The sequence below is a fragment of the Brassica napus genome, chromosome C3 (genome assembly GCF_020379485.1).
Source record: "Brassica napus cultivar Da-Ae chromosome C3, Da-Ae, whole genome shotgun sequence".
Classification (NCBI taxonomy): domain Eukaryota; kingdom Viridiplantae; phylum Streptophyta; class Magnoliopsida; order Brassicales; family Brassicaceae; genus Brassica; species Brassica napus.
In genome coordinates, this window is record NC_063446.1 from 60,006,542 (window position 1) to 60,023,091 (window position 16,550).

At 31.8% G+C, this 16,550-nt stretch overlaps 1 protein-coding gene and 2 long non-coding RNA genes across 3 annotated transcripts; 2 read left to right on the top strand and 1 right to left on the bottom strand.

The window, feature by feature from the left end:
• The first annotated feature begins 1,582 nt into the window (after positions 1-1,582).
• LOC111204097 lies at positions 1,583-2,321 on the top strand. The gene is made up of 2 exons (XR_002656512.2): positions 1,583-1,895; positions 1,983-2,321. It is a non-coding gene; the product is annotated as an uncharacterized LOC111204097 (long non-coding RNA).
• Positions 2,322-4,747: 2,426 nt separating this feature from the next.
• Positions 4,748-7,833, top strand: LOC106384186 (ATP-dependent 6-phosphofructokinase 5, chloroplastic-like; the record flags this gene model as incomplete). Its single annotated transcript, XM_048749839.1, has 13 exons — positions 4,748-5,106; positions 5,180-5,222; positions 5,299-5,372; positions 5,494-5,605; positions 5,731-5,826; positions 5,921-6,022; positions 6,141-6,215; positions 6,297-6,437; positions 6,530-6,646; positions 6,732-6,836; positions 7,125-7,205; positions 7,282-7,410; positions 7,491-7,833. Coding segments are annotated over 13 exons (1,602 nt in total), but the record flags the coding sequence as incomplete, so codon positions are not given.
• A 4,803-nt stretch (positions 7,834-12,636) lies between these two features.
• LOC106385821 lies at positions 12,637-15,725 on the bottom strand. The gene is made up of 8 exons (XR_007320969.1): positions 14,569-15,725; positions 14,108-14,355; positions 13,936-13,990; positions 13,752-13,794; positions 13,552-13,642; positions 13,331-13,479; positions 12,954-13,249; positions 12,637-12,712 (listed from the first exon to the last, which is right to left on the bottom strand). It is a non-coding gene; the product is annotated as an uncharacterized LOC106385821 (long non-coding RNA).
• Positions 15,726-16,550: the final 825 nt, after the last annotated feature.

Genomic DNA, 16,550 nt, shown 5'->3' on the forward strand with positions numbered 1-16,550 from the left:
AAATTTCAATGCAAAATTTATTAACAAAATTTTTCTGTTTATTTTTCTATTGGTTGAAATATGTTTAGGTGTATATGTAATTATGTTTTTATTTTGGAAATATACAAAATCATATGTTTTAATAATCTGTGTGCATAAACCTAGACAATTAAAATGAAACAGAAGGAGTATAAAATAGTATATAAGTCTGAGAATACTTATTCGGAGTCGAGGAACCAAACCATACCAAACTGAAAAAATGAAATAAAAAATCAACTGAATTTCATAAATAACCGAGCAGATCCTATATCTATGGAACAAAACATTGAAATTGAACCGAGAACCGAATGAGTATCTGAAGTTTTAAAATACAAATTATTTACCTACAAATATATTATATTTAATTTCTAAATAACCAAATGTTTAAAAAATATTATTTATAAACAGAATTACCAAAAACAATTATCCGAATATTTTTTATTCAAAATATAAGCAATGTTTTCAGATCCGATTTGGGCCCGCGGTCAAACCAGTAAACCCAGTGGCCGTATATAATTCAAATATGCTTATGTTCTTTATGTAGCATTCTATTAGATGTTCTACCAACTCATATATTTTCACAAAATTCAGATTTATGAAAATTTATTAATTAAAAATGTGATAAAACCCAAAAAAAATCCATTAACCCGTGAACCGACACCGGCTGACCCGGTCAAAACCCAGAAAAAAAACTTAATATGTTCTTATAAATTGATTTAACTTCTCATATATTTTATAATAGTACATAAAACTAAATAAACTATTTGATTTGTCATATAAGGTAAATGCATTGTATTTATGTTATGTATTTTAATTTATATGTTTTTTAGTAATTATCTAAAGTTACATTTATGAATTTTGAAATTAAAATTAGTTACGAATTGGTTTTTCATAAAAAAAAATAGAACAATGTTATCACACATTTGAACAAAATATGTTATACCATAAAATAGATATGAGAAAACAAAATTTATTATCGTGATCATGGTTCCCTTACAAAGGTTTTAAACTTTTATACTTTGAATAAGGGTTTATGATATAACGATTGTTAGAATATCACTGATACATGATACAAATACACATGAGTTTTTATTATATGGTATATAGCACTATATATGAATTTATGTTTTCGATATTATAATGTGACATTGTCTGTAAATGGCGTAAGATAGAAGAACGTGTTAAGATATATTTAGTTTTGAAATTAAGTAGACCAAACTGAGCACAAATCATAACTGACCTATTTCAATTAATTTGCTTTGATATTATATATTGAATCTATTAAATTAGGTATATTAAAAGGCAAACAATCAAAAGATAAATAAAATCATTTATTATGATATAGTTACAGAAATAGAAGGGAAGAGCAAAAAATGTTAGTCTGGTTCCAAACAATTTTCATAGGTAGATTTTTTTAGGACTCCTTCCCTTTTAATAGTAGAAAAATTTACACTTAGACATACTTTACCTCTTCTCCATAACACTCTAGCATATTTTTTTCATGTCAGATACTTTTTTGTGCTATTGTCTTATTTACCCTTGAAACCAAAAATCATTTAGTTATCTTTTTCTTCGCTTTACTTTTCTTTACCGTGACCCAACTACTCATTCTCTTACCTTAATATCTAGAAATCAATTACTTACTTTTTTTTCTCTTCCAACCCCTAGACTCCGATGATTCATCATTCTCACCAAAGACCAAAGGTCACGGTTACTCCCCGGCATTTTCTCCTGCACTGAAAGGTATGACAAATTCTAACTTAGTTTACCCTATTTCTTTATAGTTTGACCTAGATCCCCTTCAATCGGCCGTCAATTTCTCACCGGCGGCGTTAATTTCTGAAACTATTGTCAATTTCTAGAAACCACAATGAATGGTATGACCTCTTTTACCTGATTTTAATTTTCTCATCCCATGATAATAGCTATTGTTTACACCTAGATCTGCTTCTATGGTTATGCAGAAACCGGAGAAAATTCTCATCCAGATTGCCGCTTCTATGTTAGTGTGGTCAAGAGGCAGATTTGTGTGGTCATGATTTTGTGGACACTACGGACGTTTTAGAGATTTGGTTGTTTAACACTTAAAGAATATCGTCTACACTAGAAGGAGGAGAAGAGAATTTAAAAATGATGTGGTCAGGTTTGTGTTGTTAATGATCACATTTGTGTGGTTAATGTGTTTTAAAAATGATGAAGAATGTTGTCAGGTTTATGTAATATAACTATGGTTACTTTTATACTTTAAACTTGACCGGACTATGTGAGATTTGGTTGAAAAATAAACGTGATATTTGGTACAAGTTCCTTCGCGAAAATAGTTTTTTGGGGAGGGAAATAATTAAAGGAAGACAAATAGTACATCTTAGTCCCAAAGTATGTAAACATGCAAACAAATCTGGAAAAATAACCTTATACGTAAAACAACTCTTAATAGTATAGATCTTATTCTAGTTAATTTTTTTTTGCTACTCAATGAAATACAGCAAACAAATGATTGTGCTGATCCTCGACCTAAGAAATCAATTTCAAATATTATAATGGAGGCTGTTTCATTACTGTGCATTTTTATTAAATCCTTTAGTAATTATTTTGTAAATATTTATAATAATATTTAACGATTTTTTGAAAAATATTAATGAAATCTTATTATTTGTTTTCATATTGTATCTTGGAATATTTATTGTTTTATTAGAATAAAGATCGATACTGAGTTATATGATAGTCTTTTGACCCAAAAAAAAAACTGAGTTATATGATAGTCTCATTTATATATTCATATGTACATATTATCTATACTATTATTTGAGAAGTGAATTTGCTGATTTGTTATGTTCTCCATCTTTTTAGATAATTTTGTTTATTTGTCATGTTTTTATTAGTTTTTTGCTAAATCATTGATTTATTATTTATTTTTAGCTAAGTTACTAATTTATTAATTTAAAAAATACCCTTAATGAATCTTATATATATTAAAAACGAATTTTATTTTAGTAATATTAAATGTCGATTTATATTAAAATTTAGTTAGTTTTTCTTATTTTTCTTATATTATTAGGTTTTAGACTTTTAGCTAGGATATTGATTTATTATTAATTTCTAACTGATTAGCTAATGTGTTAATTAAAACAATACCCTTGATGAATTTTATATATAATTAAGAAAGAATTTTATTTTAATCATATAAAATTTATATGTTATATTAATATTAAATAATTGATTCTAAAATAATATAATAAAGTTATCAAAAAATTTAAAAATAGGATAATTCTTATATATTTTTTGTTGCTATCTGAAAATAATATTTTTATTATAAAAGTTAAAAAGATACAAAAAACTTAAAATTAAATATTATTCAAGAAAAAAATATTTATATAAAGATATTTTCTAAACTATTTCTAAGATATGAGTGTTTTAAAAAATTTAACACAATAATAAGTATATATTTTGATAAAATATTTGACATATATAAATACTTTGATGTTTGATTTAACTATCTGAAAACATAAATAATAACTTATCATGCTGGTTTTAGATTAATAAGACATAAACTGATAAGTATTGATAAGAAAATTATGCATGCATGTGCGGGCAAAACACCTAATATCTACTTATAATATCATCATTACTTTTCTCTTATATTTAGTTTATGATTTTAATGACTAATATTATATATCCAGTTTTCTGATTTTTTTTGGAAATATTGATCAAATTCAGATTATTATAAAATTTATATATAAGTATAATAATATATCTGAACTAATCGGTTTCTTTGGTTTATTCGGTTTGATCGCTTAATATACTGAACTATATCCATATACTTCGGTTTCTTAAAAAAAGATTCATTTGGCTTATTTTGTACTACCAAATCCAGACTATTTTTACTATTGCGGTTTGGTTTGGTTTTAAATGGTTCGGTTTTACTGGATTGAACACTCTTGGACTATTAATATTTTGTTGATATTTTATAGTTGTAATTTTTTATAATCTTTTCAGTGCGACATGATTTCTTTTCAGTCAAAATATAATATGTGTTTAATTTCAAATACGAATTTTCTAATTTAATTATTACTACAGAAAATTGATCCAAAATCTACATCATATAAATAAAATTATGAAACAAAGAACATAATTTAATACGTTAAATACCAATATGAATATTGAGTTTTATAATTTATATTAATTTCAAATTTGTATCTAATTTTATTATTATTATAATGAGATATAATGAGATATCTACATTTTCATGAGTTCATGAAGGCAAGTTTGAAAATTAAAATCTAATAGATAATGAACGGACTGCTTAAATTTGTGAAAACACAAAATTCTTATATTATCAACATAAATTTATATTAATAATTTAAAATAAAAAATTTAAATCATGAAATGAACTTATATACGCCTTTATAACTAATATTTTGGTATTATTTATAAAATTTCGTGATCACTATTTTAATAATTTCAAATTTATCAAGAACTTAAATCATAAGTCAATTTTTTTAAAAAAATATTAGATAAAACCAATACCAACAACAAAAAAGCTGTAGCAGGTAAAATAAAAATAAAACTAAAAACTTAATATTAAAATTTAAAATTAAAATTAAAAACCATTAAAAATACTGAAATATAAAAACCAAAAACCAAATTTTAAAACAAAATTTTAAATTCGAAAACAAAAGCTACTCAACAATCAATACCTAGTAAAAACCAAACCAATTAAAAACTACAACGAACCCCTAAACCTCCCTCCAAAATAGGAACTGTAAAGGCAGAGATCACACCATTCTTCTCCGTGGATGTGCTTATCTCTTCGGCCACCATGTGCATATCTCCCAAGAACCCCTTCCTCGTCCGGTCTGCCCGGCCTGGTTCTTTGATCCTCCCTAAACCGAGATCTCCTGCGAATTCGGTAAGATTTCATCGAGTAGCGGCGGTGGCGGCTGCGAGAGCAACGGCTATTGATCTAAGCGATCCCGAGTGGAAACTAAAGTATCAGAGAGACTTCGAGGAGAGATTCAACATCCCTCATATCACTGATGCGTTCCCAGATGCAGAAGCCATCCCTTCCACGTTTTGTCTCAAGATGAGGTTACGTAGTTTCCATAATCCAATGACCTCATGATCGCTTTAGGTCTAAAGTTTGTATTTTTTTCTACGGTAGGTCTCCGACGTACATTAATAACAAAGATAGAGTACTCCTCAAGGTACTTTTATTCTTCTCTAAATCAGCACAATTAGAATCTAGGGCAAAATTAATATTTGATTGGTTTTGATCATCAGGTTATAAACTACTCATCACCAGCTTCTGCTGGAGCAGTGTGTATTGATCCTGACTGCACTTGGATTGAGCAATGGTAATAATAGTAACAAAACAAGATCAACTCTTCTCAAGTTTTTTTTTTTTTTTTTTTGAGTTTTGGACTATTGTTGTGATTAAGCTTGTCTAATAGAAGTTTATAAGGATTGATCATTTAGGGTTCAACGTGCTGGGCCACGGGAAAATATTTACTTCAGACCTGAGGATGTGAAGGCAGCTATTGTTACTTGTGGTGGGCTTTGTCCTGGTCTTAATGATGTCATTAGGCTTGTGAGTTTTGCTTTCCGTGTAGAGAAAGAAAACCTCTTTTTCATCTGAAAAGACTGTTCTTTTTTTAATAAGATTTTGTAATATAATTGTTCTGTTTCTTAAAAGATCTTGTATTAATGTGGCAGATTGTCATCACTTTAGAGATATATGGTGTGAAGAACATTGTTGGGATTCCTTTTGGTTACCGTGGCTTCTCTGATAAGAACCTACCTGAAATCCCTGTATTAGTTATTTCAAAGAACATTGCTTGCTCTTTTTTCTTTTTAAAACTGCTTGCTAGCCAAGAAGACTAATATATTGGACTTTGATTGTTAGTTGTCAAGAAAAGTGGTGCAGAACATTCATCTTTCCGGTGGAAGTTTGCTCGGGGTTTCACGTGGAGGACCGACTGTTACTGAAATCGTGGACAGCATGGAGGTGAATCATTTAGATTCTCACTTGATAAACTTTTTAAAACGTTTTCTTGTTAGATCATATACATGCATGCAGTATGAAATATGACTTTTGACAGTATTTAAAAAAAAAATGAATTTAGGAGAGAGGAATCAACATGCTTTTCGTGCTTGGTGGTAATGGAACTCATGCTGGTGCCAATGCTATACACAATGAGGTTGCTACTTATTTAAAAAAAAAAAGTTGAAACCTTCGAACAAAGTTTTTGCTTTGATTTACCCTTTTACACTTTGTTCAGTGTGTCAAAAGAAGGATGAAGGTAGCTGTGGTTGGTGTACCGAAAACAATTGACAATGATATTTTGCATATGGATAAAACATTTGGGTTTGACACTGCTGTTGAAGAAGCACAACGAGCTATAAACTCTGCATACATCGAGGTACTTTAAAGAAATAGAACCATAGTTACATGAAGTACGTCAGAAACAAGATTAAAAAGTTCTCTTTTACTTTGTATGGTCCTTGCGATAAGGCACATAGTGCTTACCATGGCATAGGCGTTGTGAAACTGATGGGTCGTAGCAGTGGATTCATCGCCATGCAAGCATCCTTAGCGAGCGGACAAGTCGACATTTGTCTCATTCCCGAGGTACGTTCTGTTTTTATCTAAAATTGTCAGAAACACTAATAAGAAAGAGATTGGTTATAACTAAAAACTCTCCCAATTTCTAAAGGTTCCTTTCAACTTCCATGGACCTGATGGTGTACTGAAACATCTGAACTACCTTATCGAAACAAAAGGCTCTGCTGTAGTTTGCGTTGCGGAAGGAGCAGGACAGGTAAAAAAAACTAGAACTTCAAATCTTATGAGCACAGACCAATGAAATATTGGTATTGCCTCTAAAATTTAATAGGTGATATACATAGATATAAACCTCTAAAGTTCGACCAAAAAAAAAAAAGATATAAACCGCTAAATTGTTAAAATAATATTTTTATAAAAGTTTTACAAATATGAATCCAAAATCTGAGATCCGGCCTTGACGTAAACTTTAACATTGTCTCCCCTCTTTTTTTTTTTTTTGTAAACTTCATTGTCTCCCCTCTTCCTTGTTATATTATTGCAGAGTTTCCTTGAGAATACAAATGCAAAAGATGCATCTGGAAACAAAGTTCTCGGTGATATCGGTGTTCACATTCAACAAGAGGTTTGCTTGTGAAATTACCTAAACGAAACGAATAATGCTTAATGAAAAACTGACACCTCGAAGTTGTATTATACAGACGAAGAAATACTTCAAGGAGATTGGTGTTGCGGCAGATGTGAAGTATATAGATCCAACATACATGATCCGAGCTGTACGTGCAAATGCATCAGATGGAATCCTCTGCACGGTCTTAGGACAAAACGCTGTAAAGTCTTTATATACTAAAACTGTGTCTACGATGCTTAAACAACATTTGATCTACATCACTCTCTCTCTTTCACACAGGTTCATGGTGCTTTTGCTGGGTACAGTGGAATAACTGTGGGGATAATAAACAATCATTATGCTTACTTACCCATTCCTGAAGTGATTGCTTATGACAAGTCAGTTGATCCCAATAGTCGAATGTGGCATCGTTGCTTAACTTCCACTGGCCAGCCTGATTTTTTGTAATTTTTATCCACATTTATTACTTCTTTTTGGAGCTTTTCAGAAGAGAATAAAACCCAACACACGAATTCTCGTTCGAAAAAAAAAAACTAAAGCAGATTTATCGTCTTCTTTTGTTAACTAAGAAGACTTTCATAAGCTTCTGTACAGATGTATAAAGAGCAAATGTTTCTGAAGATATTACTTGACTATTCATATTCTTTCGAGAAGCTTTAGGTTTATATCCCTTACTTATTAATCGAGAAACATTTTAAATAACTAACTTTGCTTTAGTTGATTAATAACAATTTTGCGATTATCACTGAAGTGGCGAGCTCACAGTCCTCCTTAGCCAACTAAGCTAATGTACCCTTTAATTATTAGGATATTTACATTTTATACCATTGGCCTCTATTATACATTTTTCTTCATGTAAATTATTTAATACGGCTCATTTAAAATTACAATAACATTTAATGCATATTACATTTGCCGTAGAACTACAAGTTAGAATATAGTACTTGAATCAATTAGGATAATGGTTGCATAAATTTCGGCATTATTATTAATGCATATAATCCTTACGTCAATATTGCATATGTGATTTTATAAGTAATTTTGTTAACCAATTGACATAGTTAAAGACCAAGTCCTGGTCCATAGATTTTTATAGCCCAACATTTTGATACAAAAAATGAGAATTTTACATTTATCTATAAACCTATAATATTATTAATTTAATATAACATGTAATTAATTAATTTATGATGTTATATAAAATTATGAACAAAAAATGTAAAATAAATATTATTATTTTTCTAACATTTTCACCAATTATAGTGAATACCATTTCATAATTTGTATTCAAACTATGAATGCAAACGGTAAGAAGAGACTACATAAGAGAGTTTATATAGAATAAAAGCACCATTGTAAACAGAGAAGAACACTTAGGGTCCGACTGGTGACCATCCGGGAAACAAGAGGAACGAATAAAAAAGGAATGTACGGGAATAAAATACCAGGAATGAAAAGGAATGGTTATTCCTTATCAAATTTGACAAGGAATAATTTTGTTCTTTAATTCTCTACAAAAAAAGGAATGAAAGGGAATGAGAGGAAATTATTATTCCTTGTGAATGGTAATTTTTTTTAGGAACGTTAGGGAATTCATTATTCCTCGTCGTTCCCTGGTCACCATTCATACCAAGGTTTTAATGGTAACCAAGAGAATGAAGAGGAACACTACATTCCTTAACGTTCCTCAAAAATGTTACCATTCATGAGGAATATTTTTTTTTCTTCATTCCTTCTCATTCTCTTTTTTGTAGAGAATTATAATGCAAATTTGTTCCTTATTAGGGTATGAATGGTGACCAGGGAACGACGAGGAATAATGCATTCCCTAACGTTCCTAAAAAAAATTACCATTCACAAGGAATAATAATTTCCTCTCATTCCCTTTCATTCCCTTTTTTGTAGAGAATTAAAGAACAAAATTATTCCTTGTCAAATTTGATAAGGAATAACCATTCCTTTTCATTCCTGGTATTTTATTCCCGTACATTCCTTTTTTATTCGTTCCTCTTGTTTCCTATTGATAAGGAACCCTCATTTCTTATCATTCCCGAAATTTTATTCCTATTCATTTTTTTTCTATTCATTTCTAATGTTCTTCGATGGTTACCAGTCACACCCTAAGCCATTTCTTTTGTCCACCTCAACAGTTTAGAGCATACTATATCTCTTTGGCGTTATCGACTTTAGTATATGAAGAACATTAAACCAATTCTAAGATAATTTGAACTGTTTAGTTCTCTATTAGTGAATACCATTTCACAATTTGTCGGGATAACGTCAATATTACAAAATACATGCGTATATTATCTATTTACGGTTTAACCGTTCGGATATCTATTCGAGTTTGGTTCATATCTATTCGGGTTTCGAATTTTGAGATTAAAATTTCAGCCACATTTGGGTATTTATAAATTTTGGTTCGGTTTGGTTCGGCTCTTTGTGGGTTCAGTTCGGGTTCGGACAACCTGTTTAACTTATTTTTAAAATTTATAACTTAAAATTTATATATACTTTAAAATTTCAAAAATCAGAAGTAAAAATAATATGTTACACATAAATTTGGACAATGTATGCTGAAATACCTAAATTTAACATATAAATTAGCTTAGCTTGAATATTTGGATAGAGAATCGATTAGATATTTCAAGTATTTTTAGTGTTTCGAGTATTGTTTGCTTATTTAGCTATTTAATTTTGACTATTTGTATATAGTTTAAAATATTTTGGACAACCTCAAAATATCTTATATATTTAGATATTTTTTAGATATTAAATATAAAATAATTAATTTATTTAAGTATATAAATCTATTTCAGATATATTCGAACACCGAAATCCTTTTGTTCGGGTCAGGTTCGGTTTCGTTTTTCTAAATACCAAAATTTTAAATCTATTCGGATATTTAACCAATTTCAGATCGGGTTTGATACTATGTTTTAGATCAGATTTGGTTTTAGATTTTTTGATTCGGTTTTTTTTTTACCTAGCCCTATACAAACTAATGCATAATCCGACTTTATACGAACTATCCACAAAAAATGTAAATTACATTATGTTATTGTCAGTAAAATCTCATCACACACGAAGCGTGGATCTCTATCTAGTCTCATTATTAAGACTAGAAACTTTTTCCGGGCTACGCCCGGAGTTAGACAATTAGAAATGTATTTAATCTAGTAATGCACATATATTGCATCCCTTGTTATAAAATATAAACTATATATTGAATTAGAAATAAATAAAAAGGACAATTTATCATTTTTACCATATAAAAATACATATAGAAAAATAAGCAAATGTGAAATGAATAAAGAATAGTTAAATATAAATTATGATCCAAGTATTTTTTATTTTATATATTGGATTATCATGAAAAAAAATTATTAATCATAGTAGATCCATCTGGTTGCGATAGAAATGAACCATGTATTACACGTATAAAATATGAGAACATACTTCATCACTATTCTAACATAGTAGATATTCAAAGATTTATATTTTTTGTTTGAAATCAGTGAACTTGCACTATTTTAGTTACATATAATATTTGTAATTGATGAAATAACTAATTCAAGATTAACATCTTATATAATTTAGGATATATTTGGATTACCTTTAGATATCGAGCATTGTCTAATCGAGATCAAATATCTAATCTCTTCTAACTTAATATTCGTTCAGTACTTTTACAGACCCAATCTGATTTAGGTTCTAAGATTTTGAATCAGCGGATTTGGTGCCGGATTTTATACCCTGCTCTAATATAGATGACATGTTATTTTCTAACAATTTGATTTGATAAATTTAAGTTAATTTTAAATTATCAAAATACTTAATATATCAGAAAAAGACACATAATATTTGAAATTGAGGAAATAAATATATTCAAGGGTGACACCTTATATAATTTCAGATATATTTGGATTACCTTTAGATATTGGGAATTATTTAATCGAGATCAGTTATCTAATCTATTCCAACTTAATATCCGTTCAATACTTTTATAGATCTAACCTGATTTAGGTTCTAGTATTTTGAATCAACGGATTTGGTGTCGGATTTTATACCCAGCTCTATTATAGATGACCACGTTCACTATGAAAATATTTTATTCATTTTTGTAAACGTCTTTTCTAATTTGAATATGATAACAAATAGAATATTTTTAAAATATTATCGTCGACTGAGTTAACTTAAACTTCTTTTTTTTTGTCGTGAGTTAACTTCAACTATTTCTCAGTAATTTATGTTTGTTTCTTAATCACAATTAGTATTTCCTCTGTATATTTAAATTAGAACTTTGATTATTGCGATATAATTGTTTTCACAGTTATAGAAAAAAAAGGTTAAGTTAGGTATGCATATTTTGAAATTTTAAATTTTTTGTTCAAATTTTGTATTGCTATCATATTTGAAAATGAAATGAATTATGTTATCCACAAAACAACTGTAATTTTCAAAATATATGTTACTAAAATTTTTTTAATTAAAAGTGAGCTTATGATGCTTGTTATATTTCTATCATGTTAACTCGGCTATTACTGGAATTTTCTTTGTTGAAATGCCACGAAAAGTTGTGAAAGAATGTACTTGTATTATTCTTTTTAATTTAGGTTAGATAACCACACTATAATTTATTTGTTCCTTGTACGATATGCAGCATAGAGATGTAATTTACGGGTACTTGAAAAAGAACTACGATTAAACCAGAAAAATCATTCTTGTGAATGCTATATCAAGTAATAATTATTTTGGTACCATCAACGTGTTGCAATGTATTAATCAAAGGCCTCGTCCTATCTACAATACCTGACCAGCAAAAGCCTTGAGGCTTTGTTTTCCCACTTCGTTACTGCTCAAGCTGCTTTGGGGATTCAGGGAGACCACATTCATAACTATATTTTCAATCTTCACAGGATCGGTAATCATAAAGCCCTTCTTTTTCTCATTGTTATTGTTTCGGAACATCTATACTCAAGTTAGTTGATGGTGGATATGATGGAAAAAAAAAACAGATACAGATACTGCAACCTAATGAAAAATTCTTTAGTTTAGGACATGAGCTCCTCTTCCCAGAGATGAGGCAAGCTTACAATCTGACCGGTTTGGCTCTGGTCGTAGAGAAGTGCATTTATAAAAATATGTTACAAACAGCTAATATTTCACCAATTTCCTTGATCAAAAGTCTGGCTTCTTCTGCTGGAAGCACACAAACAGCTGGAAGCACACAAACAGCTGGAGTTGGATGCAGAGCAGCCAAGATGACGTTAAACTATAGATAAAAACACAAAGGAGTCATACCAACTGTGAAGAAAAGAAAAACCTGGAGATAACATTCACAACCCTTAACTTCAAGCTATCTAGATGATCATGCTATGTAAAATTATTCAAATACTATTATCTCACCTTGTCATCTTCTCTCCTTAGCTTCTCCGCCAATTGAGAATATAGGTGCTGCAATCTTGCAAGCTTCTTCACAGTTTTTTCTCACATATAGACTGAAAGGAAGAAATATGATGATATAACATGTGTCAGTACAATTGTTAAAGAGTCAAAATTCAAACTAACTATAGACAAAAGGTTTAAAAGATGCAGAGCAATAGGAATATCCGAAAACTCAAGTCATCTTTAGGGCTGCAGCAATTTGGTAAACCAAATCAGTATGCATATCCGGAAATTTCAATGAAAAAAGGGCTTGGGATTATGTGATTTTTTAAAACAGTAGAATTAAAAACTAACCTGGTTAGTAAGTCATGCTATATCTCGATATCACACGCAGTTGAAGCAGCTCGAGGCCTAGTTGCAGTCAAAGCTTCACTGCGGATGCCTAACCGGTTCATTTGGAAAATCCTCTCAGGTGATTGCACAAAGATGTATGTCAAACAAAATGCAAATATCTTTAACAAAAATTTCTTCAAGATATGTGAATCAAACATAATTCACCAAGAGACTACTTATATACATATCGTGTTCCCGATAAGAGCTGGTGCACCAGTTAGTTGCAGAGAGAAGTGATAAGCATCATGCCCTTCACTCTGTCAAACAATAACAGAAGGCATCAGTTAAGCTAATCATAACAGTGCAAGAATAGAGACAGACACTGGTCACTAAACTACCTTACTAAGAGATGAAATATTTTGCTTAATCATCTCCAAAGCCTTTTTTACAGCAATGTAATGCGATCCTTTTGTGGGAACATAATTCTTGCTAAGAACATATAATCCTAGAGACTCCCTATACGTAACCTCATAACAACAGAAGAAACCTGACACAACAAAATTCTCTTTAGTGTAAAGACCATTCAATAACTTAAAAGCAGAATTTGTTCTAGGTTTACCTAAAGCATAGTCTCTTTAAGTTCTTCAGTAGTATTCTCCAGCATCCAAGACAGTTCATTGTCCCAAGTAAGAGTTGCAGCCAACGTTGAGCTTCCACCAAACTCATTAAATTCAAAACTCTTAATCTAAATATTGTAACTTATTAAAAAAAAAACAAAGCCCTGAAATTCCACAGGACCAAAAAAAAAAATTAACATACATGTTTCGAGCAAGCGGTGAGAAGAGAACAAACAACGTTTTATCTGTAAAAGCTATTAGATGAGTTGGCTTATCGTAAGAACCAAAAAAATTCATTGGAGATAGAATTAAGAGAAATGGAACAGAGATATTCAGATATCAAATTGTTTTCCTCTTGTATTTAATCAAGTCTCTGAATATGATACCTTGGCTCCCCATGTCAGCACTCTACCATTGGATGCAACTTGTGCAATATACATTCTGTCATGACACAAGAATGAAACCCATAAGCCTAAAGCATTTATCTAATGGAACATCTCAAACCAAAAGACATGATCTATTGTTACATGTAACAGAGAGAAGAACTAAACACATTACCTAACGTTAACGGCAAGGAGGACATTGGTCCACCTCCGTCCACTGCTTGTGTTTCTCTTGGATGTCTCCTGGTTTGATGATGACCCCTCCTCACCTCTAGGACCTATCCTACTCTCTCATCCACTAAAGAAACATACAGATAACGAAGATCTGATATCATCTCTGGAGTGAAGAAACTTAGCCCTGTTGAATACAACGACTCTTCTTGAGAACTCCATTCGTGCAGTCTCATAGACTTGCAGCAGTATCTGTCAAAAGCAGCAGAGAGACAGAGAGTCCAAGAAAAAATGAGATAAATTTTGAAAGCAGCTTTGATCGTGATTGAAAGTTGAAACCTTTTTACAATTAGAATTGCAAAAGAGCTAATCACAAAGCACACAGGTGAAGAAAGTTTAAACCTTTTTTGTTCCAAAGTTCAAAACTTTAGGAGAAAAATATAAGAGAAGAAAGTTAGCTTGAACCTGAAGGGAAGAGCGGATATGGAAGCCAAGCCGGAGGTGACGGCGAAGATGGTCGCAGGCGTGTTTCGATGTGGCGGTTGCGTAACCCCGAAACACCGTAGATACAGATTCCGGTGGCCATAGATTATGTTGAGATAATGACAAAGGTACCATCTCCGTTCACGTTTCTCAGGTTCGGAAAGGACGAATAGAGATGGAGATCGTCTCCTGCGCAACAGGGAAGGAGATAGAGATCCTCGTGACGGTTTGGTGGTGCGCTCTCTGATTAGGTCTCGTTAATGGGTTTACGGGCCAACGCGACGACGATGCTCGATCGCGCTCTCTCCTTCCGCCGTCCTCACTCCGACGCCGATCTCTCTTATCCCGGCGAATCCGGCGCCGACGAATCCAAGACCAAGCGTCCCCACATCTACCTCCTCGCCTCCAATTTCCTCTCTCGGATCGGGCACCAGTGGTGGCCCTGCCTCGGCTCTCCTCTTTCTCGCGCTTCTCTTCCTCATCTCCTTCGCTAAGAAGAAATTGATTGCGAAATTGATTGTGAAGAATAGGATGAAAAAACTCAGAAGCTACGGTTTGAAAGTGAGAAGACGAAGTGAATTGGGATGAGGAGAAGAGACTCGCAGACTCGCGACTTCGTCTCCGTAGATCTAGGCTTAGTTAAAAGATAAAACCAAAACAACGACAAAACCGAAACACATTCAACCCATAACCCGGAAGTGAAACAAAGCCCATTCAATTGTGATTTGAAGCCCAACCCAAAAATAAAGAGCTATGATTGGAGGATTATTTTTGATGACGTGGCATAGCTGAGAGTTGAGATTATCCCCCTTTTAGTATTGTATTGATTCGAGTATCTATTCACTTTGCATATCAATTGAATAAAATTAAATACACATGTATATATGATTTATGTGAAGGAGAGAAAACAAACAAGAGTGGATAGCTAAAGAGTAAAAAAAGAGTTTAGTACTGTCCCAATGTCTACCTACCACTTATTAATTCTTATATCAGTTTTTTTAATCAAAATTCTTATACAGTATATAACATTCGACACTTTCCTTTTTCATGCTTCTTTCCATTCTCTTCAATCTCCATAGAAAGTTTGGTAATGAATACTGTGTTAACTCAGATCCATAGCTTCCCCGGTGGTTTGGCTTCGGCACGCCGGGGAGGCTCTTTCTTCCTTTTTTCTATTCCCTCTCATGTGGCTTATTTTCTCCACTCCAGTTTCGTCATCTTCTCATATTTTTTGTCCGGCGGCGTTGTTTCTTTGGATACAACTTTTTGGTGTTCTTCGTTGAGGCTAGAGAAAGGAAGGTGTTTCAGTTCTCCTCACCTGTCCAATCTCAAGTTGGTGGTTTCATATCCTTTGCTCTCGTGAGAGTTCTCACGGATGTTTTGATAAGTGGTTCGTCGGTGGTGACGTTTGTCCGGCCATATATGTGGCTGGTGTTTCCAAATATCGCTTTTGCTATCCTTGTTAGGGATTAGTCCTTGCTCCCTGATAGAAGCAATGTAGCGGCTGAAGAGATTGCCAAAAGTGTCACTCGTGACGATAAGCTCCAGTCATATGCGATTTGACCTCATCCTTGCTGAGGCGATTTCAACTATCAACCAGCATCCTACCTGAAGCTTGGGTCAAGACGTTTCCCGGGATGTCTTCCCTAATCAAGCTTCCTTGATTAACATCATCTGCAGAAGTTTCTGCTTTGTTTATTTAAAAAAGCACCTATTGGTGTTATCTTTTTTCATTTCGTTTGTAGTTTGTATTCGTGGTATTTTTCTGGTGACAAAAAAAAAAAAAGAATACTGTGTTAACTTGTCCACTTGAATTGAATGTGAAATTTATAGGATGATGAAATTAAGGTTAACTTTTTACAACATTAAAATTCATCTAGTAAAAAATAAAGATGTTGTAGACACAGCTAGGCGCCTAGGCAAAAAACCAGAACCGAAGAACCGAACCAGAACCAAACCGAAAT